Raw genomic sequence first — 23,969 nt, 5'->3', positions numbered from 1 at the left:
CCTGAAGGGGGCATACGCCCCGAACAGGACAAAACGCTCCCCCTCGCGAGGGAGGGTGTAGCATTAACTACGAGTGTTGGCCTTTACAGCTCAGCTCGGACTGTTTTGGCGAGCGTAGCTCGGCCTGTTTTGGCGAGCGTAACTCGGCCTGAATGGCGTTTTATCCCGCGGCTAGCCCAAGGGCGTCTACTGTGAGACTCGAACCTCGGCTTGGGCCGTCGCGGGGTGGTCAAACGCCTGAAGGGCAGGACGGAAGCTCACTGGAGTGAGCGAAGTGCGAAGTAAATGTCCTCGCCTTCCCCGGTGAAGGCGGTTTTTTACCCTAATCAGTGTTCTCGTAAGTCAAAATCCAACGCTTACTTTTATATATTTTGTATTCAAGTAATACTTTTTAGCTGTAGTGTGGAGGATAAGGTTACGGCAGTTGTCATTTCACATAGTGACATTTGTTAATTATATCAATATTATAAGTTATAACCAAACATAACCTTAGCAATTTAATTGTTGTATAGCAATTTGATTGTTACATATTTGTGACTTATATTTAGAATTTTGTGTTAAAATAAATAACTCATCAAGTAGAATTATGTTTATTTAACAAACAATATTAGTTTTGTGCTATCGAATCAAGTACTGCTAACCTATAAGAAAATGAATTTCGCTAAAGTATGAGCAAGACCTCTGAATATATTTCATATTATAAATACAAATCCTTATTAATTAGCACGGAATAATTTTTCAGCAATTATGGCGTTCAACACCAGCCCTTCGAGGCGCATTTGTGTTAAACTATTCACCTTTAAGACAAATGTCGGCTATTTCAATACCTCTGAAACCACTAGAAGGCGTACCGCCAAGCGCTGTAGAGCTGGATAAATTATACAAACGCGTAGAGCTTGAGATGAGAGGCATAGATCCTGCTGTGTTATTGAGCTATTCATGGTTTTGTATTGCTGCTGCATCACATTTAGGCATTGAGGTCACCAAAAGGTTTGTGTATATTTATATTATTAGCATAAGCTTTAATTATGATTAACTATAAATTTTGTGTTTCATGTAATAATAAGCTAAATATCCTTGAGTCTATTTTTTACTACTTTAACAAAACCATTCAGATTCATTCTAGAGATTCATGAAATTGATATGATATGATTACTGTTATATTTATAACTAAAAAATGCATTCCTAATTTGCAGTTGGACTCTCAGAAAAGCTGAAAAGGAAAGACATACATTGCTCCGTTGTGTTCATATTTATAAAAAGCACCGAGTACAATATGAAATCAGAACTTACTTTAGATTTTTACACATACAACGATTAACAGGCTCTACTTGCGATACATATTTGGAGTATATTGAAAGAAACTTGCCAGAAGGTTGTGCTCTGAAAGTTACGAAAATTGAATGTCAACATTTACCTGACCATATTAAACCCCCGACAGAGGAATAACTATAATGTGTAGTGTAGCTTAGTAAATAAAAGAACATCAACATTGTTATAATTTTATTTCCTTAATTATTATTTTAGCCAACTCAAAGTAGCAATTATCATAATTATGGTACTGTTAATAGTTAGACTATATTTACATAATGTGATCTTAATTTTCTTGACTTGGTTAAGACATTATGTATGAAATTCAAGCTATTCCTAACAAAGATTTCAATCAGTCTTATAAACAAATTTAACTACTATTTGTGTTGTGTTCATGTTCTGGTGAAAACATGATGCCGCCCTGTTTATTTTTATGAATATGGCTTAAAAATTGCGTAATGTCTTATAAATAAACTGTACAGTTGTTATAAACATTATTTTTCAAGGTACCTCCTTTATTAAATGTTTGATAAATCTATAAAATAAATAGTCTCTGTGAAATGTTGAAGGATGAAAATTAATATTTTTTTGGCAAGGAGGTACTTTTAAACCTATTCTATTCATACTGATGATTTTTACATACAGTAAAAATGAAGAGAATAGCGAAAGATAGCTCCAATGCATGAAATATCAACATTACAGCGCACCAAATATATTCAAGCCTTAGAATATATGTTTGATAAATGAGAAAATAGCATACTCCAACAGCTGATGGTATTGTAAGGACGACTGAGAAAAATACAGGTATCTCTGAAAAATAATGAATGTTTAATCCATATAGAACCATATAATTAATTATGTTTACCTGCTCAACACTTAAGTCCTGATATTGAATGGTATAAAAATATAAAACTTACTATACTTGTTTTTATCCTTAGATATTACAAAAATCTGTTAAAAGTTAGGAGGCCATAATTACGTAACCTTAAAGATTTTAGATCAATAATCATAACAACTTACTTTTACTAGCAAGGTTTCCTCTCCTGCCAAGAAATATACGCATGACTTCTACCAAACATAACGCACAAAATATACCAGCTTCAGTCAATAAAGCATTTTCTGGATAGGAAACATTTATTGCTTTTAAAATACCCATGGCCACTTCGCAAACGAAAAACATTCCTAAATAAAATGAATTTAGGTACATTAAGATTTCGTACGCAAAACTGGAATTAACATTTGCTACTTTAGACATGTTTGTTGACTATATTTTAAGTTTAAGATGTAATAATGAACAGTGTTAAATATATTGAATTTCGGCGAACTTAGTGGTTGTCATGACAACATGCGCGACTCGGAGTTGTTCTCACTTGAACGGAAATTTGGAAATCGTAAAGTCGCGGGAAGGTGACTAAAATTCATCGCTTTTAATTATAATTTTTATCTTAGTGTTTAATATTTATAAATTAGCACAGTTAAATGAATATAATTCTGGCGTATTTGGCCATTGTTAGAGCGATGAGAGATTCGTTCACACTTGAATGGAAACGGGAAATAAAAAAAAGGCGGAATGTCTGTTACTTATTAGTATTAGTGAACTTATTAGTTCACAAACAAAATAATAAGGCGCTAGTATCATTTTGAAAAAGAGGAATATAAGTAAGCATGTTTTCGTTTTGGCCTTTCTACCAGTTTTAGAAAAAAATAAATTGTTTGGGGAGAAAATCTTAATGTAAAAGTTAGTTATTAATACATATTATTTACTCTATTATAATGGTTTTACCGTTGCACTTCAATGCACTTTGAGTACAATTCTATGTAAGAAACAGAAAGTGGTTATACAGGAACACGGAATATAAGTAAAACTATACAGGCTGCTTAATTTAAAATATTAAGTTTATTCTATTTACTATGTCGACTGAAATATTATTTCTATTTTCTTTTTTTAAGACAAGTTTTTCGTGAAGTGCTCATTTACTTTTATCTACGTTACCTGGAGTTTTATGTTTTTTTTCCTATGAACGAAATAGGTGGTTTTTAGTTTTACTAATTGTTATCAAAAAATATTATTATATAGGATATTCTAGTTTTTAATAAAAAATCTGTAGCCTTTTGATATTGCTATAAATTACAATTGAAATAAATAAACAACAAATATATTTCATATAGCAAATAAACTTATTCAAAAGGAATGTGAACACTCCATTTAAGTGAGAGTTAAGGAAAACTATCCACGCAATAATATAGCACGCAACCATTGCGTTTCCCTAAGAGGCGGCCACTGGACGTCTTCTGTGTAATACTAATGTTATTTTTCTATCTGTGAATATATATTTTTCAAAATGAGAACAAAACCGGTGTTATCCTTTTCGAAGTTAGACGAAGAAACTGGCTCTATGCTGGATAACATGTTCGATAAAAAAGATTGCATGGTAGAAATTAATCCTGGCCGCGTGATTTTACCAGCGGATTACATGACCATCGGTCAAGATATACTAGACATGGAAGTTTTGGATAGCGATGTCTGGATGTGCTCATATCCACGAACGGGTGATATTCTTTTTCGTACATTTTTCTTCTAATTCTGTTATTTGATCTAGCTCAAATATCTATATATAAATCATAGCATATCTTTGAAAATGTATTTAGTAGTTAATAATTTGCTTTCTGGGCATGATTTTTTAAATTCTTTACTTAAATTTAAAAAATCAAGGATAAGCCTTTTATATCACACTAAAGTGTGTTGTTAAGACGAAAAAGTTATTGTTGTGGGAATTAAAATAGGGCGCAGCAACGAAAAGGACAGATCATTTATTAAACCTGTTCCTTAGTTATAAAAATAAATAATTTATATAATTTACTATAATTGTAAAAAGTTTTATTAAAATTAAAGGCTCGACGTGGGCACAGGAAATGGTGTGGCTGATTGGACATGACTTGGACTATGAAGGAGCCAAATCTATACAACAAGTTAGTTCCTTTACTAGTGCGTTAACTTATGTGCCAAAAAAAAGATATAATCTGTTTGTTAATAGTTACGTTTAATTTATAATTTGTAGTGAGTCTTTAATGGGTTTTATAACCTTATTGCTCCAAAACTAATATAATTTCTCCATATCCTTACGACTGACAATTGTGTGCCCTTCTTCTTGGTTAGGATATATCGAAACGAGGTATGTACTCAGGACTATAGTAGACTATAGTGTAGTATAAAATTGTGTATCAATGGCCACAGAACCGTATTTTGTGTCAGACTTAGCAGTATTTAATATTACAATTTTATAAAATTCAATAGGTTTATAAAAATCTATAAGTTACTATAATTTAAGTGTTAAAATAACAAGCTTTTGAATAAGACGCCAGGAGACTTAGTTTTTAAAGAATAAGATATATTTTTGCAAAACTAAAATTAACAAAATAATGGCCACTAGAGTCCTCAAATAATGTGTAAACGGTTCTACAAATTTCAATTATTAGTACATACCTGGTTTCCCAATAAACATCCCTAAAGAATATAGCAGTTGGTAAAAAAATAAATGAATAATAAATTCATACCTCTTATATTAGTATAAAATACTCAGATTCGGTGTCCATTGGTGGAGCTAAGCTGTATAATGGTGGACGGCCACGCGGAATGGCATGACGAGTCTGTAAAAGGCACTTCAGTGGATCTTGTAAAGTATCGTCTACCTCACCCCCGGTACATCCGTAGCCATTTACCCTGGGACCTGCTCCCCACTGAGATCGTTAAGGATGACGGGACCACAAAACCGAAGGTAGGCGTCCAATCTATCAAATATCTAAATAATCATTTTATACAAAGAGTTTTCTAATTATTGTCTTCGTGTAAATTGTGCGATTCTGATGAAGTCTCGATCCTTACTGTGCACATTATCACTTGCGCGTACAGCGAAGAAAAACACCGTGAGGAAACCGACATGACTGTCATTATTGAAATTTACGACAGCACAGAAGGCTGATCAACTACTTGAATAAAATAATCGATGATATCATAATGCTGTAGTTATTGGTTTATGATAAAACGTTCTATGTAGGTAATTTACACGTCCCGCAACCCTAAAGATATGGTAGTATCCTACTATCACTACTGCACCTTGGTTCACGGATTGAAAGGCAGCTTTGAGGATTTCTGTGATTTGTTCATGAGAGATCATGCGCCGTTTGGTCCAGTCTGGAACCATATACTCGGTGAGTCGATTCTATTAAAAGACATTTATTTCATACATCTAACAGAGCTTTTTGTCCCGGCTTTGCAATCTTAAAACTTAAACGCGTAATTTAATATTCTAAAACATTCAAGAAAATAGGCTTGTTTTTTCTAGCTGGACAGATTTATACTAAGTACGTTCTTCTAAATATGAAAGAAATTTGTCTATGTACAGAATCGATTTTTTATTTCCTTCCATAAAATTAACATGTACTTTTTATGATTTCCTTCACCAGGATTCTGGAAACGTCGGCACGACCCGAACATACTTTTCATAAAATTCGAGGAGATGAAGCGCGACCTACCAATTGTTGTACGTAAAACAGCGACATTTCTCAACAAAAATATGTCAGACGAACAAATAGACAAGCTTTGCGATCATCTATCCTTCCAAAACATGAAACAAAATCGCGCCGTGAATTTAGAAGGCATCTTGGAAAAGTCCTTTGGCAAAAGCTACTTGGAACAGACGCCTTTGCGTTTTATTAGAAAGGGGGAAATTGGAGATTGGAAGAATTTTATGTCGGATGATCTGTCTCGGCGATTTGATGACTGGGCTGAACAGCATTTGAAGGGTACAGAGTTGAGCTTTGAATAATTTTCTATAAAGAAATGATAGTTGAATAATTTTGTTTAATATATTATAGATAAATCTTATTTTACATAAACTTCAGTGTTCATTTCGAAGTTAATAACGTTTATATTAAAACTCTCCAAGCAGTGAGGAGCATAAAATTGTTTAAAGGTCATCTTATTGGAACAAATATTTAAATAATATAAAAAAAAAAATTTTAAAAGTAAAGGACAAAGCTTGCAATTACGATGTTTGACGGTAAGATTACGGTTAATAAGTTAATTCGAAATTTAATACAGTATTTTATGTTGTACGTAGTATGTGTTATATAATTTATTAATAAATAAAATATTCGTGTGTAAATAACGTTTTGCTCATACCAGCTTTTACGTTGAAGTTATTTTTAAGCAGATTTTATTAACAAAAACCTTATATACAATAGTTTTGTTATTTAATAAAGATTGCTAAGTACGTTTTTTTTATTTTATAAAAAAATTGTCATTTAAAAAACATGATCCAGGGTTCGATCCCCGGCGAAACAACAATAAATAAAAAAATCATCCATCTGTTCATCGTAGTCTCGTTACTGGTCCTGCAGAGTCTCAAGGACAATTTTATAAGCGGTTTTTATTTATCAGGGCCTTACAAGAGGGCTGAACTTGACTAGACTAGACTCAAGTCTAGTAAATATATTGCAGAATCTGAAACTAAAAATAATGTATACAAGTTTCACTTCTAGTCCTTATAAAATATAGGCACTCCGATCTGTTAAACTGTTTTGATGACTAGTTATTGATATATAAAGGAGGTAAAAAAACCCACCGGTCATTCTTAGTGGTTAGACCCATTATTAGTGGATCTGATTTGGTGTCTTGCATTCATTTGGATTAATTGCCGATATTTTGGTAATAAAAAGCATAGAAAAGTATTCACATTTATTACTTATAAACAAGGGTCTATTTAAATATATTCGATGTACACATAGAAGAGAATGATGCTTAAATTAGTGAAACAAGAAATACATATTCAATGGCACATTGAAGAAAATATACTTTCAAGGGACTCAAATTCATTTTGCCCCTTTAAGAAACCCTTGTTTTATTTCCCACAATGGAGATTTCATTACAATTTTATACTATTTATATTACATTAATACACATTACAATCTCCAGATTTGACTATAGAGTGTGAAAGATATCCTCAGATGAAGTGTCTCCTCATAGTAATTATAAATTAGATTAATCACTAAGTGCTTCAAGTAAGGATATCTCAATCAAGCGATAAAGCAAAGTTTGCTATCACAGTATGACTATACAACAATTGTCTTAGTGTTAAAAACTTTAATATTTTAATCGAAAGACTGGTATGGTATCTTGACATGGTCAAAACCAATACCTGTCGATAAATTTGCATAACAGTTACGTGACTTACTAAAATATTTTATAATATACAAGACGAATATAAAATTGTAGTACAATATTAATCTCAAAACGACTAGAAAAGTTGTTTAATTGACTTTCATCAATTTTTCCCAACCTCTATGATAAGGATATAATGTATGTGTTGATCCAACAAGTAACGCATACATTGCACAACTATAAGCATCAATTGAAGATTTCTTCGTCACACCCTTAGGAAATCTGTGCTCTAGGCAGTAACTTTAGTTTTATTAATGTCTTTGTAAATTATCATAACTTTAATTATAATTGATATTTTGTATACATATATAGATCTTAATTTAAAAATTAGATTAGTAAATAGTTCGAAATTAATAATTTTATACAAATAGACAACACTATCTAAATATGGTTAAATCCTATTAAAAGATCTTTGTAATATTTGGAAATTTCATTACAGATTTTTATACTGTTAAACAGTAAATCAATATAGTTTATCTTATATTTATTTGCTATTGTCATTACGTAAAGCTCGCGTCAGAACGATATTTTCTTTGGAACATCTTTGGATTTGCTTAACTGAGATCTACATGAATCTAACTTTATATTATCTAATGGGTGGGCCATTTGCAATATAACATGAGTAAAATTCAAAGTATTTGTGACAAATCTTAAAACTAAAACCTAAATAAGCATTGAGTACCTAATGGTTTTGTGAATCTAATCTCCAACATTAATAAAAAAATTACACGACACATAAATCAAGCCATTATAAGAAATAGAGGTGCCGACCGTAGAATTAAATATACAATTATCTAAATTTTGAGGATTTACTTTATTTCCTTGAAATACAGACTTGTTACAACAGCCACAAACTACGACAATAATCACCGCGATGACGTTATACCCTGAAACGCTCTAACCAAATTATTTGCACTGCTAGGAATATATACAATGTCTTTTCCTCAGCAACTTGACCCTTCGGGCCAGCTAATTAGTGGTGAGACTGCTGTAGGATCTTCTATTTTGGTCGAAGAAAGAGCAGCATCTTCCTTCCTCCACAAAATGATATTAGTTCACCAACCATACCGTCTTTATACAATTAAAATGATTCGTAAGAACAAGATTAACATCGAGTGTGGCGATAATATATATATATAGTACAGTATACTTTTGCAACGTGATAATATTTATATGTTTTACCAATTGATGAATAAAATGGTAGTAGTCAAAGCGACACTGGCTTCCATACAAAGCGAATGATCTTCCAATACTATTTTACTTAAGAGATACTAGAGAATTTTTAATGGAATGTCTCGGCCTCTCTTAGCATGTGTTGTTTAACCAGATTATCTCGGCCGATAATATTACATCAACTTGTTCGCTATAAAGTGCTTTATAGTCCCCGGCACGTATTTCACATGATTTTGCGTGATACAAGTAGAAAAATATCGAAAAATAACGTCTACGCATTGCTAAATCAACGTGCCGGGATGCGCTTCATAGACAATCATAACATATAACATATTTTACAATACTCTATTCAGCATAACATTTAAAATAATAATGGGTCCGTCAAATTAAGTCAATTAAAGAGTGCTACTTCTGGACAACAGAAAGAAGTTCTTAATGTTCGTTCTTTGTAACATTCTCTTTAAAATCAAGGGGGTTTAATATTTAGTTTTCTATCCAGCAACCCTACCAAACATGATCCGCACCGGTACTAGCTTCCAATACGATGACGACAGCGATCCCGTGGTTTTTTATGCAATTTAGATGTAATGTCACAAAATCAATATTCAATAACTTTGTAACGTCGGTCATAATCTAATAATTTTTTAGTTAGGACTGCACAATTATTACTTAACTTTTTCCATTCCGATTACATATTTATTCTAATAATGACAATAGTAGGTAATTTTACGTTTTACTTCTTCTAATAAATAATTAAAATCAGTTCACTATTGTCAGACCCTATTTAGTAGTTCTCTTAATATGAGCTGATGACCAATGATCGCGCTGTTCAAAATATTGAAGTCGGGATCGCTATTGCGAGTTACAGAGTACCCGTACTGATATTAAAACTTTTATCTTACTTTGTACTTTTAAAACATTATAAACGATAAAAAGACTAGATTAAATGACAACTGGGGTTACTGGATTTATGCCTCACGTGTGGATTTCCAAACGCGCCACAGCACTGATGATGATTAACATTTTTTGTATGATGATGACCATGAGGGTTTGTCGGAGTTTGAGGTTTTTCCTTCGAGTCTTTAGGATTTTTGAGGCATATTTTGTGATGTCCAGGAGCTATTCGGGCCCGAAAACGTCCCACTTTTCCCTGTTTCGGTTGATTTTGCTCTATGTTTTCTGACACCGTACATATGTGGGATAAACCTGTGTTTGCGTCTTGGTATTCTGTGTCTGTTTCTGTGAAATAATATAAAACATTATTACTAATGAATACCAATAGTATTTGCTACTGTTTGCTATATATTATTGGTACAGTATTTTATGCGATTCATAATTTTAAGTTAAGTTAAGGACTTAATGAGGATATATTGCGCACTTCTCAGACAAGGCGGGATCCAGCGTTGGTAATTCAGTAAATCATTACTTAAAAGCAAGCACGTAAATATAGTTTTTAGAAAAAAAAATACAATTGTTACAGGACAACCAACAACAGGTTCACTCTATCTATTGTTACATCCATAATAAAGTAATTTCACTCGCACAATAATCAACATCGTTTATCATGATTTTCAAATGTATATTATATATTGGCGTTTAGAATATCTCATCAAGGCCCGGTAATGATGAAAAAATGATCTAAGAAACGGATGCAATCTGAGGTCTGGACCTATTTAGGGTTGTAGCGCCAGCGCCATGATTATTTTAATTATTATTACTTTGATTAAAAGGTACTGTGTTAGTAAAGACGTACCTAATATTATATTCACAATTGTATTACATTTTTAATAATAAGAAAAGCTACCTATTTCCTCTCCATTTTGTGATGCCGTCCGAACATGTGTGATAGTGGTCTGTGTAATGTGAGTATTGGGCCCATATGCGGTGTCGATACCTGGCACCGAACAAGGCGGAGACAATCGCTGGAAATAAAAATATATCAAACAATTTTCTCAGCTCTCTATCGGATCGGTTAAATAAATAAATATTATAAGATTATTTCGGGATTGTAATAAATATAAATTATGAGTTGCTGTTGCAATAAAAAGTATAGGTGCAGAGCTCAATCCCCAAAGCAGTTCAGTGTTACTAGCATAAATACCTGACAAAATATCCATTATTTAATTTGATCTAAGCATACGACGCGACGTTTTAATTAAAAACAATAAATATGTAATGATAAGGATCATTATAATTTCAACCGTTGACTCTATTTAAAAACACAATACAATATAAATTCCTCGATAAAAATCACAGTCACCTCTAAATTTGTCTAATTTCGTTTTTATCAATCATGGCGAGTATTATGCAGTCAATTAATTAAATTACAGCACATTAGTTTGGCCAAGAGAAGTTTTTATCAATCATGGCGAGTATTATGCAGTCAATTAATTAAATTACAGCACATTAGTTTGGCCAAGAGAAGTTTACTAGCGATTTTCTGAAAATGAGAACACTACGCTCGCTCTTAGCGCCAGCGCTTGAATAATATTATAAAAACCATTCCCAAACACTAAACACTTTCGCATTTATAATATTAGTAAGAATATATATATATAATATATACGTAACTGTTCAACTGAATTTTTTTATCAACAAATAGATAAAACAAATCAACTAATACTAACAATGGTTAAAATAATAGAGGAGATAACTCGTTTTTATAAATTTAGCTGGCATATATAAATTAACACTGTCATCATTATCAAATTAGTGTAGATAATGTTCGTCTATGACAAGTACAAATGAATACACTTAAATGTTAGTAGGTTGGCATACACAGTGCTCCTTTTGGTATGGGTCTACTCTTTCCACAAATAATTTTCCTCTACCAATTACGTTCCTGCGCTTCTTTTACAACAGTGTATAATTTTGAGGACGATAAATCTTTAAAGTGATAAGTTAGCGAACGTGCATGCGATCTTTAGCCTACGGTGTTGTATTGGTTACGATGCCTGCCGAGCTTCTCTAGGTTCTCGTCGCCTCTACGCATTGTGTGACCAAAGTACGGAAAGAAAGATCTAAATATTGTTTTAATATGGAGCTGTGTAAGGATTATTAAAAGTATTGGTGCATTTAGGGGTCCAAATGTGAATTTAGAAGCATTAAATTCTTGAATTAAGTTACCTACAGTTATAAATTATTTTTCGATATGACGTTACAGACAAACACGTCAGCGTCATGTTTGCGTCAGGGGTTTATAAGCAATAAAAGTAGAGGCTTTTAATAGATACACATTTAACTCCTGACTGTTCAGCGCCTGATATCATGGGTATCAGATTAATGAAAGTAAACATTTTAAAGTAAACCTAATTTTAAGTTTAAATTATTTATTTACTTACGATATTTTCAGTGAAAAAATCTTTGTCCATGTTCAAAACGGGAGCAGTTCCCACTCTGCACGGAGATGTTGAACTGTAACTAGGAAAAAAAATATTAAAAAAGAGTATTTTTCATTAAAAGTGAAGTCTTTCATGATTTTGCTGGAGTGAGGAGCTTTCTTTTTGTTGTATACCTAAGTTCTACTTCTATATTGAATATAAATTTTCACCTTGCAGCCACAATACATATCTATAAGGTTTTATTAATAATTTAAGTTAACTTTCATTAAATAATCAATAGAGAATATGAAGAACTGTCTATCATAGCAGCCCTATGTCTCACAGCAACAATCGTTTCATCAACAATTAAAATCAACCCCGTCACATCTATTTAGCCAAAAATAATTACCAGAACGAAGAGTCCAGGCTATCTAAGGTCCGTTGAGGATTCAAAGATTCCGCGTCAGTCCACACTGCGCCAACACTCGCTGACGTCGACCTAGATTCGGGAAACGGCCGGAATTCTGGAAAAATATGTCTTGTTAAAAACGAGGAGAACTGATTACTTTAATTTAAATAAATTATACAGAAACTGGGGTTTAGTATCTGTTTGGCTTAATTGACGGTTCAAAGCCGATATAAGGACGTATTATATACTTAATATTATCATTCGTTATTTGCATCGCTAACATAGACTGAGTGTATAGTAACAACATAACAGCCATCTCATTTGTAATTTTTATTGTGAATTATCATATTATGGCTTAATTTATCATATTTTGAATAGCTCTTTCAGTGAACGAGCAACATTACATATATACATATATTAAACGCACGAAAAGTCACAAATATCTTACACAGTTAAATCACACTGAAAATTAAAATTACGTAGTAAGCTTACTGTACCTATATTCTCACTTCGAATTAAATCTAGATTCACTGATTAAAATACTAGCGAGTAAGTCTTACCTTTATCTTTATCGGTTCTATTAGGCGAATTGGCAATACTTCGTCTGGCAACATCTTGGAAAGTGACAGGCGAATACATCCGTCTCTCTTCTGTTGGAGACGTTATAATCGGCTGTTTCAAAGTTGGCGAAATCACATTTCCCGTACTAATTAATGATGTTGCCGATGTTATGTTAAAATCTTTATGGTTCAGCTGCTGAGCTGAATGTTCTGCTATGCTGTCTCTTACGTCAGCTGCCCTTTCCCACTCTAACTCTTGTCCTGGTTGTATTTGAGAGATCACTTTTGTAAGAGATGGGCGGGACTCTCTTCCTTCCAGCCAGTAAGTCTTCATTGCACCTAATTAATGTTCAAACACTGATCAGATGAATAAGATTTGAAGGTTTGGTACATATTTTATTTTAGATATGAAGTATGTTTTAATCTCTCTCATTAGATATTTCCCATAAGTTTTTATCTATTTCATGATAAAAATTAAATATAATAATAGTTAATACATATATAAAACAAAATTCATTATTAATTCGATAGATACTATGTATTGAAAAATTTATGTACAAATAAAAAAAAATGAGAAAGCTTTTGTGATTAAGTGCGGAAAAAAATTAAAAAAAGAACGTGTAATAAAAAAGAAATCTAACAGAAACACCTGCTGTACTAAAAAGAAACAGAAAAGCATGCCAACTTACAGCACGTACCTTTTCCTTTGACTTGTATCTCCCCTCTTTCAGTGACCATATACGATGGCGATAACAACTCTTGAGTTGTTTGCGATATATGAATCCTCATCGCTTCTGAGGTAGACTCCATTCGAGAGGCAGTGTTCACAGAATCACCAAAGAGACAATATCTCGGCATCTTTAAGCCTACTATTCCAGCCACTACAGCGCCAGAATGGACACCTACTCTGATTGAGAGATGAGATCCTGGAAAATGTTCGTGGTCAAGTGAGATTCTCAATCGTTATTATTTCTTCTGGGTGCAATTAATACTTGTATTGCGAGGATACAGTTGTGTCTTAGACCTAAAATTGGTGGTATATCAGGCGTAAACGGAGATTGCTTTTCTTGCCTTCAAAATATCAAAGACGGAGAAGTGTGTTCGCATCCGAACAATACATAATTTTACTAATAATAATGTTTATTATAATAATATATTAATACTCGTAATAATATCCTAGAATTAAACAAACATTTCATAAATAATTATAAAACAAAAACGTGTATTACAACAAAACCGATTATAGCAAAGTAAACGAAGAATTAAGCCATTTATTTTTATTTAATACCATGTTAAATACATTAATAATGCTTCTATCAATTTACACATATGCATTACAATTGTTACATGGACGGGGACCCTTAGACAATACCACAGGGTTTCTAGTTATTTCATAGCAAATTTAATGATATAAATTGTATTCACAATATTAAGTTACACATTTTATCGAAATAATTTTTTAACAAGTAATTTTTATAAGAAAATTATTTAACACATTTTAAAAAATTCATAGAATAGTTCTTCACGTTCTTACCCGTGCTAGGGTCCTTTAAATCCGTGATAGCATCGACCATATCGAGTGCCATATCGCAAACCTTCTCAGCGTGATTGTCTTCCTTCTCTGGAGCCCCAGAAACAACCATATATGCATCTCCTATTGTTTCCACCTATACAAAGCATAACGTTTTTTTAAACGTAATTTAAAAACATGTAATCCTCATTTCAGTGCAGTGTTGGCCTAGTGGCTTCAGCTTGCGACTCTGATCCCTGAGGTCGTAGGTCCGATCCCCGGCTGTGCAAACAAATGAACAAATAACTACTAATAATAAATCAGTACATTCCCAGTGGACTAGATCCTTGTGCCCACAGCACTGACTTTCAGAGGTCATTTAATTACAAATATTATCAAATGCTAGAAACGAGCGCTCCATAGACAAATCTATATCTATCTATATAAATAAAAATGAATCCCTATTTCCCTTGGTCACGGCATCACACGTGAATAGCTGGACCGATTTCGCGATTTTTTTGTTGTTGTGTTTGTTATTGTCAGAAGGTTCTTATGAAAGAAAACATTAAGGAAATTGCGCGGAATATTAGACAATTTAAGCATACCATATTAAGTAATCCTGACTTTTGTTACGATAACAAATTTAGTTTTTCAGAGCATAGCGCTTTTACAATTCAAACTTTGTTGATGTAACCTTATGGCGTTTGACATAACATTGACAGAATGCGTGCTGCATATATCGTCAAAGAGGATGTAAGAAAAAATTAATATCGTTTAAAACAAATGCTTCGATCGGAGTTATTATCTTGATAAAATTTATATAATCTGCAACTAAAGGTCGGATCGCTGATCATTATGTTGCGGAGTATAACCCAGCCATGTCTTTGTAATAGCATCCGCCTTGCGGTGAAGAAATTAATAAAAAACGTAATTGAATCCAAAATTTTGAAAGGGAAGTATAAAGGCGAACAAGTTTTTATTCCTAGGATACCTTTGATTCAGGACGTGCCATTCGACTTTAAACGGTTACAATTTCCAGTGCGGCTAGCATTTGCAATATCGATAAATTAATCTCAAGGGCAGTCGCTAATTGTCTGTGACATTAATCTTGAAAATCCATGTATTTTACATGGCCAGTTATACATATGTAGCCTATTCTCGTGTCGATATACCAACAAAACTATTTATATACGCGCCAAAAAAACAAACAAAGAATGTTGCATATCATAAAGTATTAGAATAAAAAACACTTTGTTTATGAAATATTTTTTTAGTTAAGACAGAACAACGTCTGTCGGGTCCGCTAGTACATAATAAAACTATATAGGTCGTATTCTATTTTGTTTTTAATTATGTTTTATTTAAGAGTTAAACCTTGTAAACTCTGTTCCTCTCAGTCAGTGTATCGAATATGGAGTACATAGCATTCAGCATGGAGACCACCTCCATTGGAGTGATGCGAGAGCATATCGCTGTGAACGTCACCACGTCAGAGAAGAGAATTGACACGCTATCGAACATCTGGAAAATAAATTGTTATTAGAGTACACGAAGATAATATATAGCTTTTTATTTTAAAGATAATGATTAATTTGTACAGGATACTAACACTAGTGACATGGAAGAGATCACTTATAAGCAATAAGCGTTGCACCTAGCATTTAGTTTTATTACCACACTTTTGGTTAGTTTTATTGAACAAGGGGGGAATATTCAATAATTACCTCGCAAGTATCGATGGGATTCTCTCCATTCCTTAACCTATCAGCCACTTGTTTCGGTATCATCTGGTAGAGTAGCTCGTCTGTTCTTTTCATCTCTTCATCCAGTTTTCGCATAGATTCTTCTAGTTTCTTACTCTTCTGCTGCTCCTGGTCAAGCGCCAATTTGAGTTCCACAGACTGCTGGGTACCGGCTAACATTAGGTCTCTGAAATGTAGGTCAGTTATCTATGTTATGCTTATTAGTCAACTTATACTTTGTTCGATTTCTCTATCAACGTAATTTCTTTTACGGGTAGGGAAACATTGAAAGAAATCAGCTTGTACCATGTCATAGACAAAATATTGACGTCATGCCTTACGAAAATCCCTTATAGATGCTGAGTCCTTTTAAAAGAAGAATAGTCGACAGAACAGGCGCAAAGATGATGATGGAAACGACCTCATTAGAGGCAGGAACTTTATACACAATCAACGATATGTATTTTATTTGGTTTCTATGTTTGAACCTCGTTGTCCACCTTCTTGTAAAAGGAGACCTCGGCCTTATAAACTTAACTGTCAAGTATTCAGCGGAAACAGAAGAATATCTTATTCATATAAGTTTAAAAAAGCAACAAATTTCAAACATTATTCGTAAATTTATATTATTTTAACAATATAGAATTAAGTAAAGTTAAGCATAAGGATGTACCTGCTAAAATCATGCATAGACAAATCATTGATATAGAGTCCAGTGGACACGAGGGCAGACAGATCTGGCATTACTGGAGTTCCTAAATACATCATCATTCTCCAATTGTCCATATAAATCATTTGACCTGAAATTTTATATAAATTGTATAATACATATTACTACGTCTTTATTATGTTTCTGATACTTTTGTAGAATGAGGATTACTACGAAGCACGATTGTGAATTAATGTAATAAAATTTAACATTTTTACAATACATAACTAACAACGGGCGATGATTTGGTGATTGGCGATTTCATAGTATTATAGAATATTCAAACTTCGATCAGACAGTATCTATGGCCGATGCAACAATAAAACAAATTGACACAGGAATAGCAAAAGAGTCTTAGAGAAGTCATGCAAAATAAGAGAACGAGCGTAGTAATTAAAAGCAAGCTTTTCAATACTTGTGTACTACCTGGACTAACACATGGATCTCTAAGCGCAGCAAACAATGCTACAAGTGTGTCAAAGATCGATGCAGCGATGTATGATAGAATAGATAAAATAAAGAATACATCATTAAGAAGAAAAACTTAAGTAGCAGTTTTCAGAATAAAAATAAATAAACTTACGTGGAAATGGGCGGGGTACATGGCAAAAGAAAAGTTGAGCAAGTGCAGCAATTAAATTGGTGCCCAATGTATAAACACAAAACAGGAAGACAATTTAGAAGGCAGATAAACCAGATTAAGGAAACAACATGGTAAAGAGTGGCACAGTGCAGACAGGAATGGCAGGATTTGGAAAAGGCCTTTGTCAAAGAAGGACACATAGATATTTTAAAAGAAAAATAACATCAAAGAAATATACAGTTGTTTAAGTGTAAAAGTATCTGAAATAAAAGGCTTTATTTCTTTATTATTAACCATATTTACCTGATTTTATAAACTGATATTAAACGTAATAATTAGTAAAAAGTCAATGCGATAAAACTTAAAAATAGCGTTTGAATAGTGGCACGAATCAGCAAAGGTTGGTGTTAAAATCTTCGTATTATTAATAAGATATTTAATCATATTGAAATATTATTAAAAAATCTAATTAATGTCTTTATTTATAAAAATAACTTATAGTATCGTCCCATTATAACACTTTAGTGGCATAACATGGCTGATGTATGGACCTGAATTCGATACAAGAACAAACATTGGTTTCGGTATACAAATGGCTGATTACCTGTTAACAAAACGTCATTTGTTTACGTCAACATCTTTAACGGGATATAGGTTTACCTATCTTACCTAATGAAATGTTTGAATGCCGCAAGTTGAGGTACAAAAAACAACATATCAAGACGACGTTATGTAAATCTCGTCGTAGTGTTTCTTTGTGTATGAATAAAGTATTACTACTATGTGCAATAGTGCATTTCACTTGTCGAAAATGGCTATATAGTATTGATAGCCAATTCGCATGACAAAGGTACCTTTGAGATGTAAATTGATAATATCGGGTAAAGGCCTTCCATCGTATGCAAATCGTTTCTTACGAACCATACCCCGCACTGAAAATTGCCGCAGATATATTGTTTTTAGCCGTAAATTGATAAACATGTACCTATTTTGATTTATGTTAAAAAATAAACGTATTGAAATATTTATAAAGGATGAAATATTGATATAAAATGCGTATTTTCGAAAGAAATAAGCAAACTGAATGGTTTTTTAGACCACCTAAAATCCCACACACTTACACACCCCCACACATTACTTTCACCTCAACAAGCAGTTCAATAGTAATGTGTGGGTCTTAAAACTTTTATACATTCTATAATCTTTAAACGTTTTGCCAAAAATCACATTATTAATTGTGATTTAGCAAGCTTAGGACTTGTTTTCTAAGTAATTAGTGTTCCAACCGGCATTTGAGTATTGTAAATTCTGATATTGATGATAGTCTAAACAAAAATATGATGACAAGGGAATTGGAGCAGGTGTATTTTTGCTTACCGTGCATTCTTTGTATTGGCAATATAATCTGCGCAGACGTTGCGTAAGGTTAAGGTAAGGTAATTGTTAGTTCAGGAACCAAGTTTAAATTTAAGGTTTAAAAAGTGTTTCAATAATTTTTGACAGTTGTACATTGAATAAATCGTCGGCAGTATTTATTATTTAATTTATAATATAACTATGAACTACGTAATTAAACCAGTTTAAATCCGATAAATTTAATTATACCTTTTAATCGCAGGTTCTCTTCAGTAGTGCAGTCGGATTCATCAGAGAGCCGAAGCAGATTGTTCCGTCTGTCTGGTGCCTTCTCATGCATCACTGCTTCTACTGTCACCAGCTCGAATATATTGTTGGTACGATTCAATATCTAAAATTATGATGAATGTTAAAAAAAATTAATTATATCACTTAATAAAAATTCCGAAAAATTATAAAACTATATTTGTAAAATACAATTGACTTAAATAGAGTATGACTGGGGAATGTTGTTCAAATTAAAAAATATAATGCAGTTACCGTTTGAAATTTGAAAGCAATAAGTGGTCGGACCAAATCGAACCAGTTGGTGATTTTCTTCCCCACCAGATCTGGTAGAATCACCATCAGGGAGTTACCAATACTACGTACCACCATATCCGATCTAAAACCATTCAAGTTAATCGTCAAGTCTCTCTTCTCTATAGTAAACTAGAAGATTGCAATATTGCTAAATTTTGTAAGGCGTTTTTTATTTCAACCCATAAAGTAAGAAATATGAATGCCTAATACATTATTGGTGCAATATCTGAGAGATTCAGAGATCTGAATCAAAAAGTATTTTTCGATCTCTTTCGCAGCCATAACAAACAAATAACACATATATTTTATCTCTCTATAAAGTACACACCTAATATAAAGTGAATGTATAATTAGTAAACTACCTACAATTTTTGTTATCAACGAGAATTTTTCGTAATAAGGCTTGTTTTAGTCTGAGTACATACCCAAATACAATACAAAAAGGAAATATCTCAAACAGCACAGAAGCGCTGATTGGTAAATGCTTCTCTTCTCTTGTCATTGCGAGCGAGGCCAAAGTGAATGCACGATTGTCAAATGTCAATTGAAAGGTCACATGGACAGTATCAAATAGTAACTCTTCTCTAAGTAACTCTATTCGCATCTCTTTATGGTAGAAGTGGCGAGCCACCTGAAACAATGCACATTAATTTTTAAATAATTTAAAAAAATTGAATTGCTGGGATATTTGTCCTTACCGAACTATGGAGATATACGTTACTAAAAACTAATTTATGGAATTGGATTGAACCTCACTTAAATCTATTAATACACAGTAGTGTGTTTTCATCAGGTAACGTGTATGTGTGGCTAGCTATCATTATATTGGTTTATAACAGGCAAAGCATTATATCTTATATTCGCTATTATTTCATCGTACATGCGCCCGAGCTATTGTCAAAGATCTAATTACTGTTCTAAAAACCATATATATACCATAGACTTCAAATTTTATTATTAAAGTAAATATTAGAATGTTTTATTTTATTTCATGGCAAGTTTTAGAAATTTGCATGCTGTCAAAGCTCACAATATTTATTATACAATATTAGTTATTTTTTGTATAATAATTGCAATTTATAATAAAGTAGCTAAAGTATATATAATAATTTTATTTTCAATGATAAGATTGTATATTTTATAATTTATGGTATTATAAAGCCGTGTTTCACATTGTAATAGATATTACCATGTCCAATGTTAAAAGGAAATACCACAAACTCGACTCAGTATCTGTAAAGGTACACGGTTATTTTCAAAGTACGTTAGTAAGAAAACATTACAGATTTTCTCCTTACATTTGCTTATCGGAAAGTATTATAAAATCCATTATCACTATCACAAAAGGCAAGGACCTCGTTAAATGTTAGTACCTCTATTGTCGATGTGGACTTACAAAAGGCTTTTAGAATCTAGACTTAGTGATCCTCTTGGGACTATTAGCACAAGACTCAAGTATAACCAGCCTTTAAGAGTACTTAAAGAGTTTATAGACTCAATTATTAATAATGTTAGTTTTTTAAACTTAATTTTATATTGTATTAGAATTAAAATAATAATTCACTAAAGTAAAATGTGCATAATTGACACAATTTTACAATAATTCATGTTATATATTGTATTATATCACTGTACTGTGTCTTATTATATAATTAATTGTATGATTGTGATCATTAATTGGGTAGCGTAGCAGTTTCAAATTACCGTTTCTGTTAAAAGCGCCATCTATGTTACGTACATATTATTAACTGCACAAAATAAACTCATGGCGCTGGTTATTATGTATCTCCATTTGACATAGTGATATAAAATTACGACTCTAATACTGTCAGGGGGCGTAGCTCAGATGGTAGAGCGCTCGCTTAGCATGCGAGAGGTACCGGGATCGATACCCGGCGCCTCCAAGCCTTTTTTATATTTATAATTATTTTTTAAGAAACTTACCTCTCTTATTTGTCCCATAGCATAATAAACAAATCCTCTTCTCTTTGACCGATAGTGCAATGTGAGGCCTTGTCTTGTTTCATTTTCACATATGAAACTTGGGGCCCGCATTCTTGGGTAACTAAACTTTAAATATTCATGTAAATTGTCTAGGCCGTTCAGAAAATCTCTCATGTGTCGTCCTAAAACGGATAGAACGCGATCGTAGCCATACTGTGAGACGAATCCAACGAAATATACACCCATTTGATCCATAAATTCCTTTTCCGTTATACCAAGAACCTGTAAATACAAATTACCCATTTCTTAACATGATATTGTAGGTATAACTAATAATTGCTAATTAAGGTTATATAATAATTAGGGTATCAAAGAAGGAATAAACAAAGAATTCCTTGTTTGGAATAATATTATGTTGATATATATATATATATATAGTATATATATATATATATACTATGATAGTAATATTCTTCTTTATATATAAAACAAAGTCGGGATTCTTTATATTTATTACTTTTTGTTTTTGTCTCCGTCCCGCCTACCATTAATTTACGAATAAATAATATATATGTAATAAATAAAACGTAAATTCTATCCAATAGAGTCAAACATATTATAATATTTATCCCATCGATACGGTAAAATTTCCCCTCAAATTAAAATAAAACGTATTTAAATAAAGGTTTGGAATCGAAAGGATAGATCCACATCCATAATGGCGTATGGATTTTAAAAATGTAAAATAATTTCAACGAAGGATTGACATCTAGTCAAATATTTATGCATGTGTTGATTTTTTTATGTAGATTGAGGTAAGTATTTCAAGCTACTTAAATATACAAGATCTGCATTGGTTCTGTTCAATAAATTAGGTTACTTAATATTTATTTTGAATTATAATTAAGTTAAGCTAATGAAACAAATTATTTTTGCTTAAGTTAAGCTGTGACACGATAGTTATTGTCTATTAGGTGGACGAAGTTTGCCGGGATTGCTAGTATCATTTATATTATAATTAAATTTTTATTTTATACAAGAACATTATCCATAATTTCATCTGCTTTCGTGTCGGGGATGTAACTCAGTGGTAGAGTGTCTGCTTCGCATGCTGAAAGTCCTGGGTTCAAATCCCAGCATCTCCAACAATTACTATCATTTTTTATTTTTAAAATGTGATTAAATTTAGGAATCATTTTTTTATGTTACAGGAGGTAAACCGGCAGTAGGCTCACCTGATGTTATGTGATACCGCCGCTGGCCTTTTAAGAATTGGTACGCTCTTTTCTTGAAGGACCCTAAGTTACATTGGTTCGGAAATACTTGAGTGGGTAGCTGGTTCCACAAAGTGGTGGTGCACGGCAGAAATTGCCTTCGGAAACGCTCAGTTGTGGAACGAAATTATTAAAATATTTATTGAGAATGAACAAATTTTTGGTGAAGTTTAATTTCGTTTAAGAAGCAGTATTTGAATATTACAAAATAATTAATCTTTATTTCTTAGTTAATCCAAAAAGTGATAAAGAACAGTTATATTCATTAGGAAAATTAATACAATTATGATATTTGTCGGATATAAAATATCTTCCCAAAACAGAAAAATAAAAAAAATGTATATGGCCCATGAGGGGATCGAACCCGCGACCTTCGCGTTATTAGCACGACGCTCTAACCAACTGAGCTAATGGGCCGATATTATATCTTTTGAAAAATCTAATCATGTTGTTAATTATCATTCTTTATAACAATTTTAAATTTTTATTAGTAAAATTTGAAATTAACATTAACAAGCGCGATATTCATATTTCATAGAAAAAGGGTCATTTACCTAATTTGTCCCAAAGTAAAGAAAAAGTTCACTCGCTAACACATCAAAGAGTTTATTTCAATCGATAAATATTATAAATGTATCGTCACCTCGCCTGATCGCTTGCCCATTAGAAATATTTTTAGCTCAATATTTTAGCATAACGCAATCAATGACGAATGCATACTTCGGTAAATCTATGTATTCATTTATCAACGGAAATATTCCTATTAGTTAATCTGGTTTATTATTTAAGAGGCAATAATTTATTTTGTTAAACTTTTATATGTTTTTATAATGCTAAAGTTAGAAAAGTATAAGTTTATACCTATTAATTAGTATAATTAAACTATTAATTATATTTTGACATTTTCATGCGAAATTGCGATCCATTCTGATAGTGCTGTTTTTTTGTAATTTATAAGTCCAGTGCACCACATTCTTTATAATTAAAGTATTTTTTAAATGATATTATTTGCATAACTATACGTTTCGAGTGTCGTCGATTTGATCGATTCTAATCAATTTTCTACGTGGTCAGCGATATTTAATAAATAAAGTTTACATCAGTTAAGTTTTATTTAAATGTGTGACAGCATCAGGTTTCGTGTTGGACAAGTATTCATTGGAAATTCTATATATATACATCCCCATCAGTTTGCGCAATTGTATGGCTTTTGTAATACATCAATCATAAAACAATATTAAGGTAACCAAACAAACGCGTAACTCCATCGCACCAC

The 23,969-nt window shown here is 32.3% G+C and overlaps 4 protein-coding genes and 3 non-coding genes across 7 annotated transcripts in view; 4 read left to right on the top strand and 3 right to left on the bottom strand.

Annotated features, from left to right (window-relative positions):
• Positions 1-524: 524 nt before the first annotated feature.
• On the top strand, positions 525-1,506 carry LOC123709787 (28S ribosomal protein S10, mitochondrial). The gene is made up of 3 exons (XM_045661338.1): positions 525-666; positions 743-990; positions 1,197-1,506. Exons 1-3 carry the CDS (start codon positions 652-654, stop codon positions 1,447-1,449), a joined length of 516 nt encoding a protein of 171 aa, XP_045517294.1. The 5' UTR covers positions 525-651; the 3' UTR covers positions 1,450-1,506.
• Positions 1,507-1,878: 372 nt separating this feature from the next.
• Positions 1,879-2,644, bottom strand: LOC123712195 (transmembrane protein 216-like). The gene is made up of 2 exons (XM_045665188.1): positions 2,332-2,644; positions 1,879-2,121 (listed from the first exon to the last, which is right to left on the bottom strand). Exons 1-2 carry the CDS (start codon positions 2,564-2,566, stop codon positions 1,928-1,930), a joined length of 429 nt encoding a protein of 142 aa, XP_045521144.1. The 5' UTR covers positions 2,567-2,644; the 3' UTR covers positions 1,879-1,927.
• A 1,009-nt stretch (positions 2,645-3,653) lies between these two features.
• Positions 3,654-6,150, top strand: LOC123712469 (luciferin sulfotransferase). Its single transcript, XM_045665571.1, has 5 exons — positions 3,654-3,861; positions 4,205-4,281; positions 4,893-5,087; positions 5,367-5,520; positions 5,776-6,150. Exons 1-5 carry the CDS (start codon positions 3,654-3,656, stop codon positions 6,135-6,137), a joined length of 996 nt encoding a protein of 331 aa, XP_045521527.1. The 3' UTR covers positions 6,138-6,150.
• A 1,860-nt stretch (positions 6,151-8,010) lies between these two features.
• Positions 8,011-23,969, bottom strand: part of LOC123715746 (soluble guanylate cyclase 88E) — a 40,971-nt gene continuing 25,012 nt past the window's right edge. The window contains exons 3-16 of the mRNA XM_045671003.1: positions 21,420-21,701; positions 19,901-20,106; positions 19,434-19,557; positions 19,143-19,284; positions 16,919-17,045; positions 16,228-16,432; positions 15,878-16,024; positions 14,528-14,660; positions 13,692-13,919; positions 12,994-13,332; positions 12,434-12,548; positions 12,046-12,124; positions 10,509-10,626; positions 8,011-9,943 (exon numbers count right to left, since the gene is read on the bottom strand). Coding sequence (XP_045526959.1) covers positions 9,642-9,943; positions 10,509-10,626; positions 12,046-12,124; positions 12,434-12,548; positions 12,994-13,332; positions 13,692-13,919; positions 14,528-14,660; positions 15,878-16,024; positions 16,228-16,432; positions 16,919-17,045; positions 19,143-19,284; positions 19,434-19,557; positions 19,901-20,106; positions 21,420-21,701 — 2,547 coding nt within the window. The 3' untranslated portion in view covers positions 8,011-9,641. The remainder of the gene's footprint in view (positions 9,944-10,508; positions 10,627-12,045; positions 12,125-12,433; positions 12,549-12,993; positions 13,333-13,691; positions 13,920-14,527; positions 14,661-15,877; positions 16,025-16,227; positions 16,433-16,918; positions 17,046-19,142; positions 19,285-19,433; positions 19,558-19,900; positions 20,107-21,419; positions 21,702-23,969) is intronic.
• On the top strand, positions 21,307-21,379 carry Trnaa-agc. The gene has a single exon. It is a non-coding gene; the product is annotated as a tRNA-Ala (tRNA).
• On the top strand, positions 22,493-22,564 carry Trnaa-cgc. The gene has a single exon. It is a non-coding gene; the product is annotated as a tRNA-Ala (tRNA).
• Trnai-aau lies at positions 23,037-23,110 on the bottom strand. Its single transcript has one exon. It is a non-coding gene; the product is annotated as a tRNA-Ile (tRNA).

This window comes from Pieris brassicae, chromosome 1, assembly GCF_905147105.1.
Source record: "Pieris brassicae chromosome 1, ilPieBrab1.1, whole genome shotgun sequence".
Taxonomy (NCBI): Eukaryota; Metazoa; Arthropoda; class Insecta; order Lepidoptera; family Pieridae; genus Pieris; species Pieris brassicae.
The sequence above is the reverse complement of the archived record's forward strand: the minus strand, read 5'-3'. Positions and strand labels throughout refer to the sequence as shown.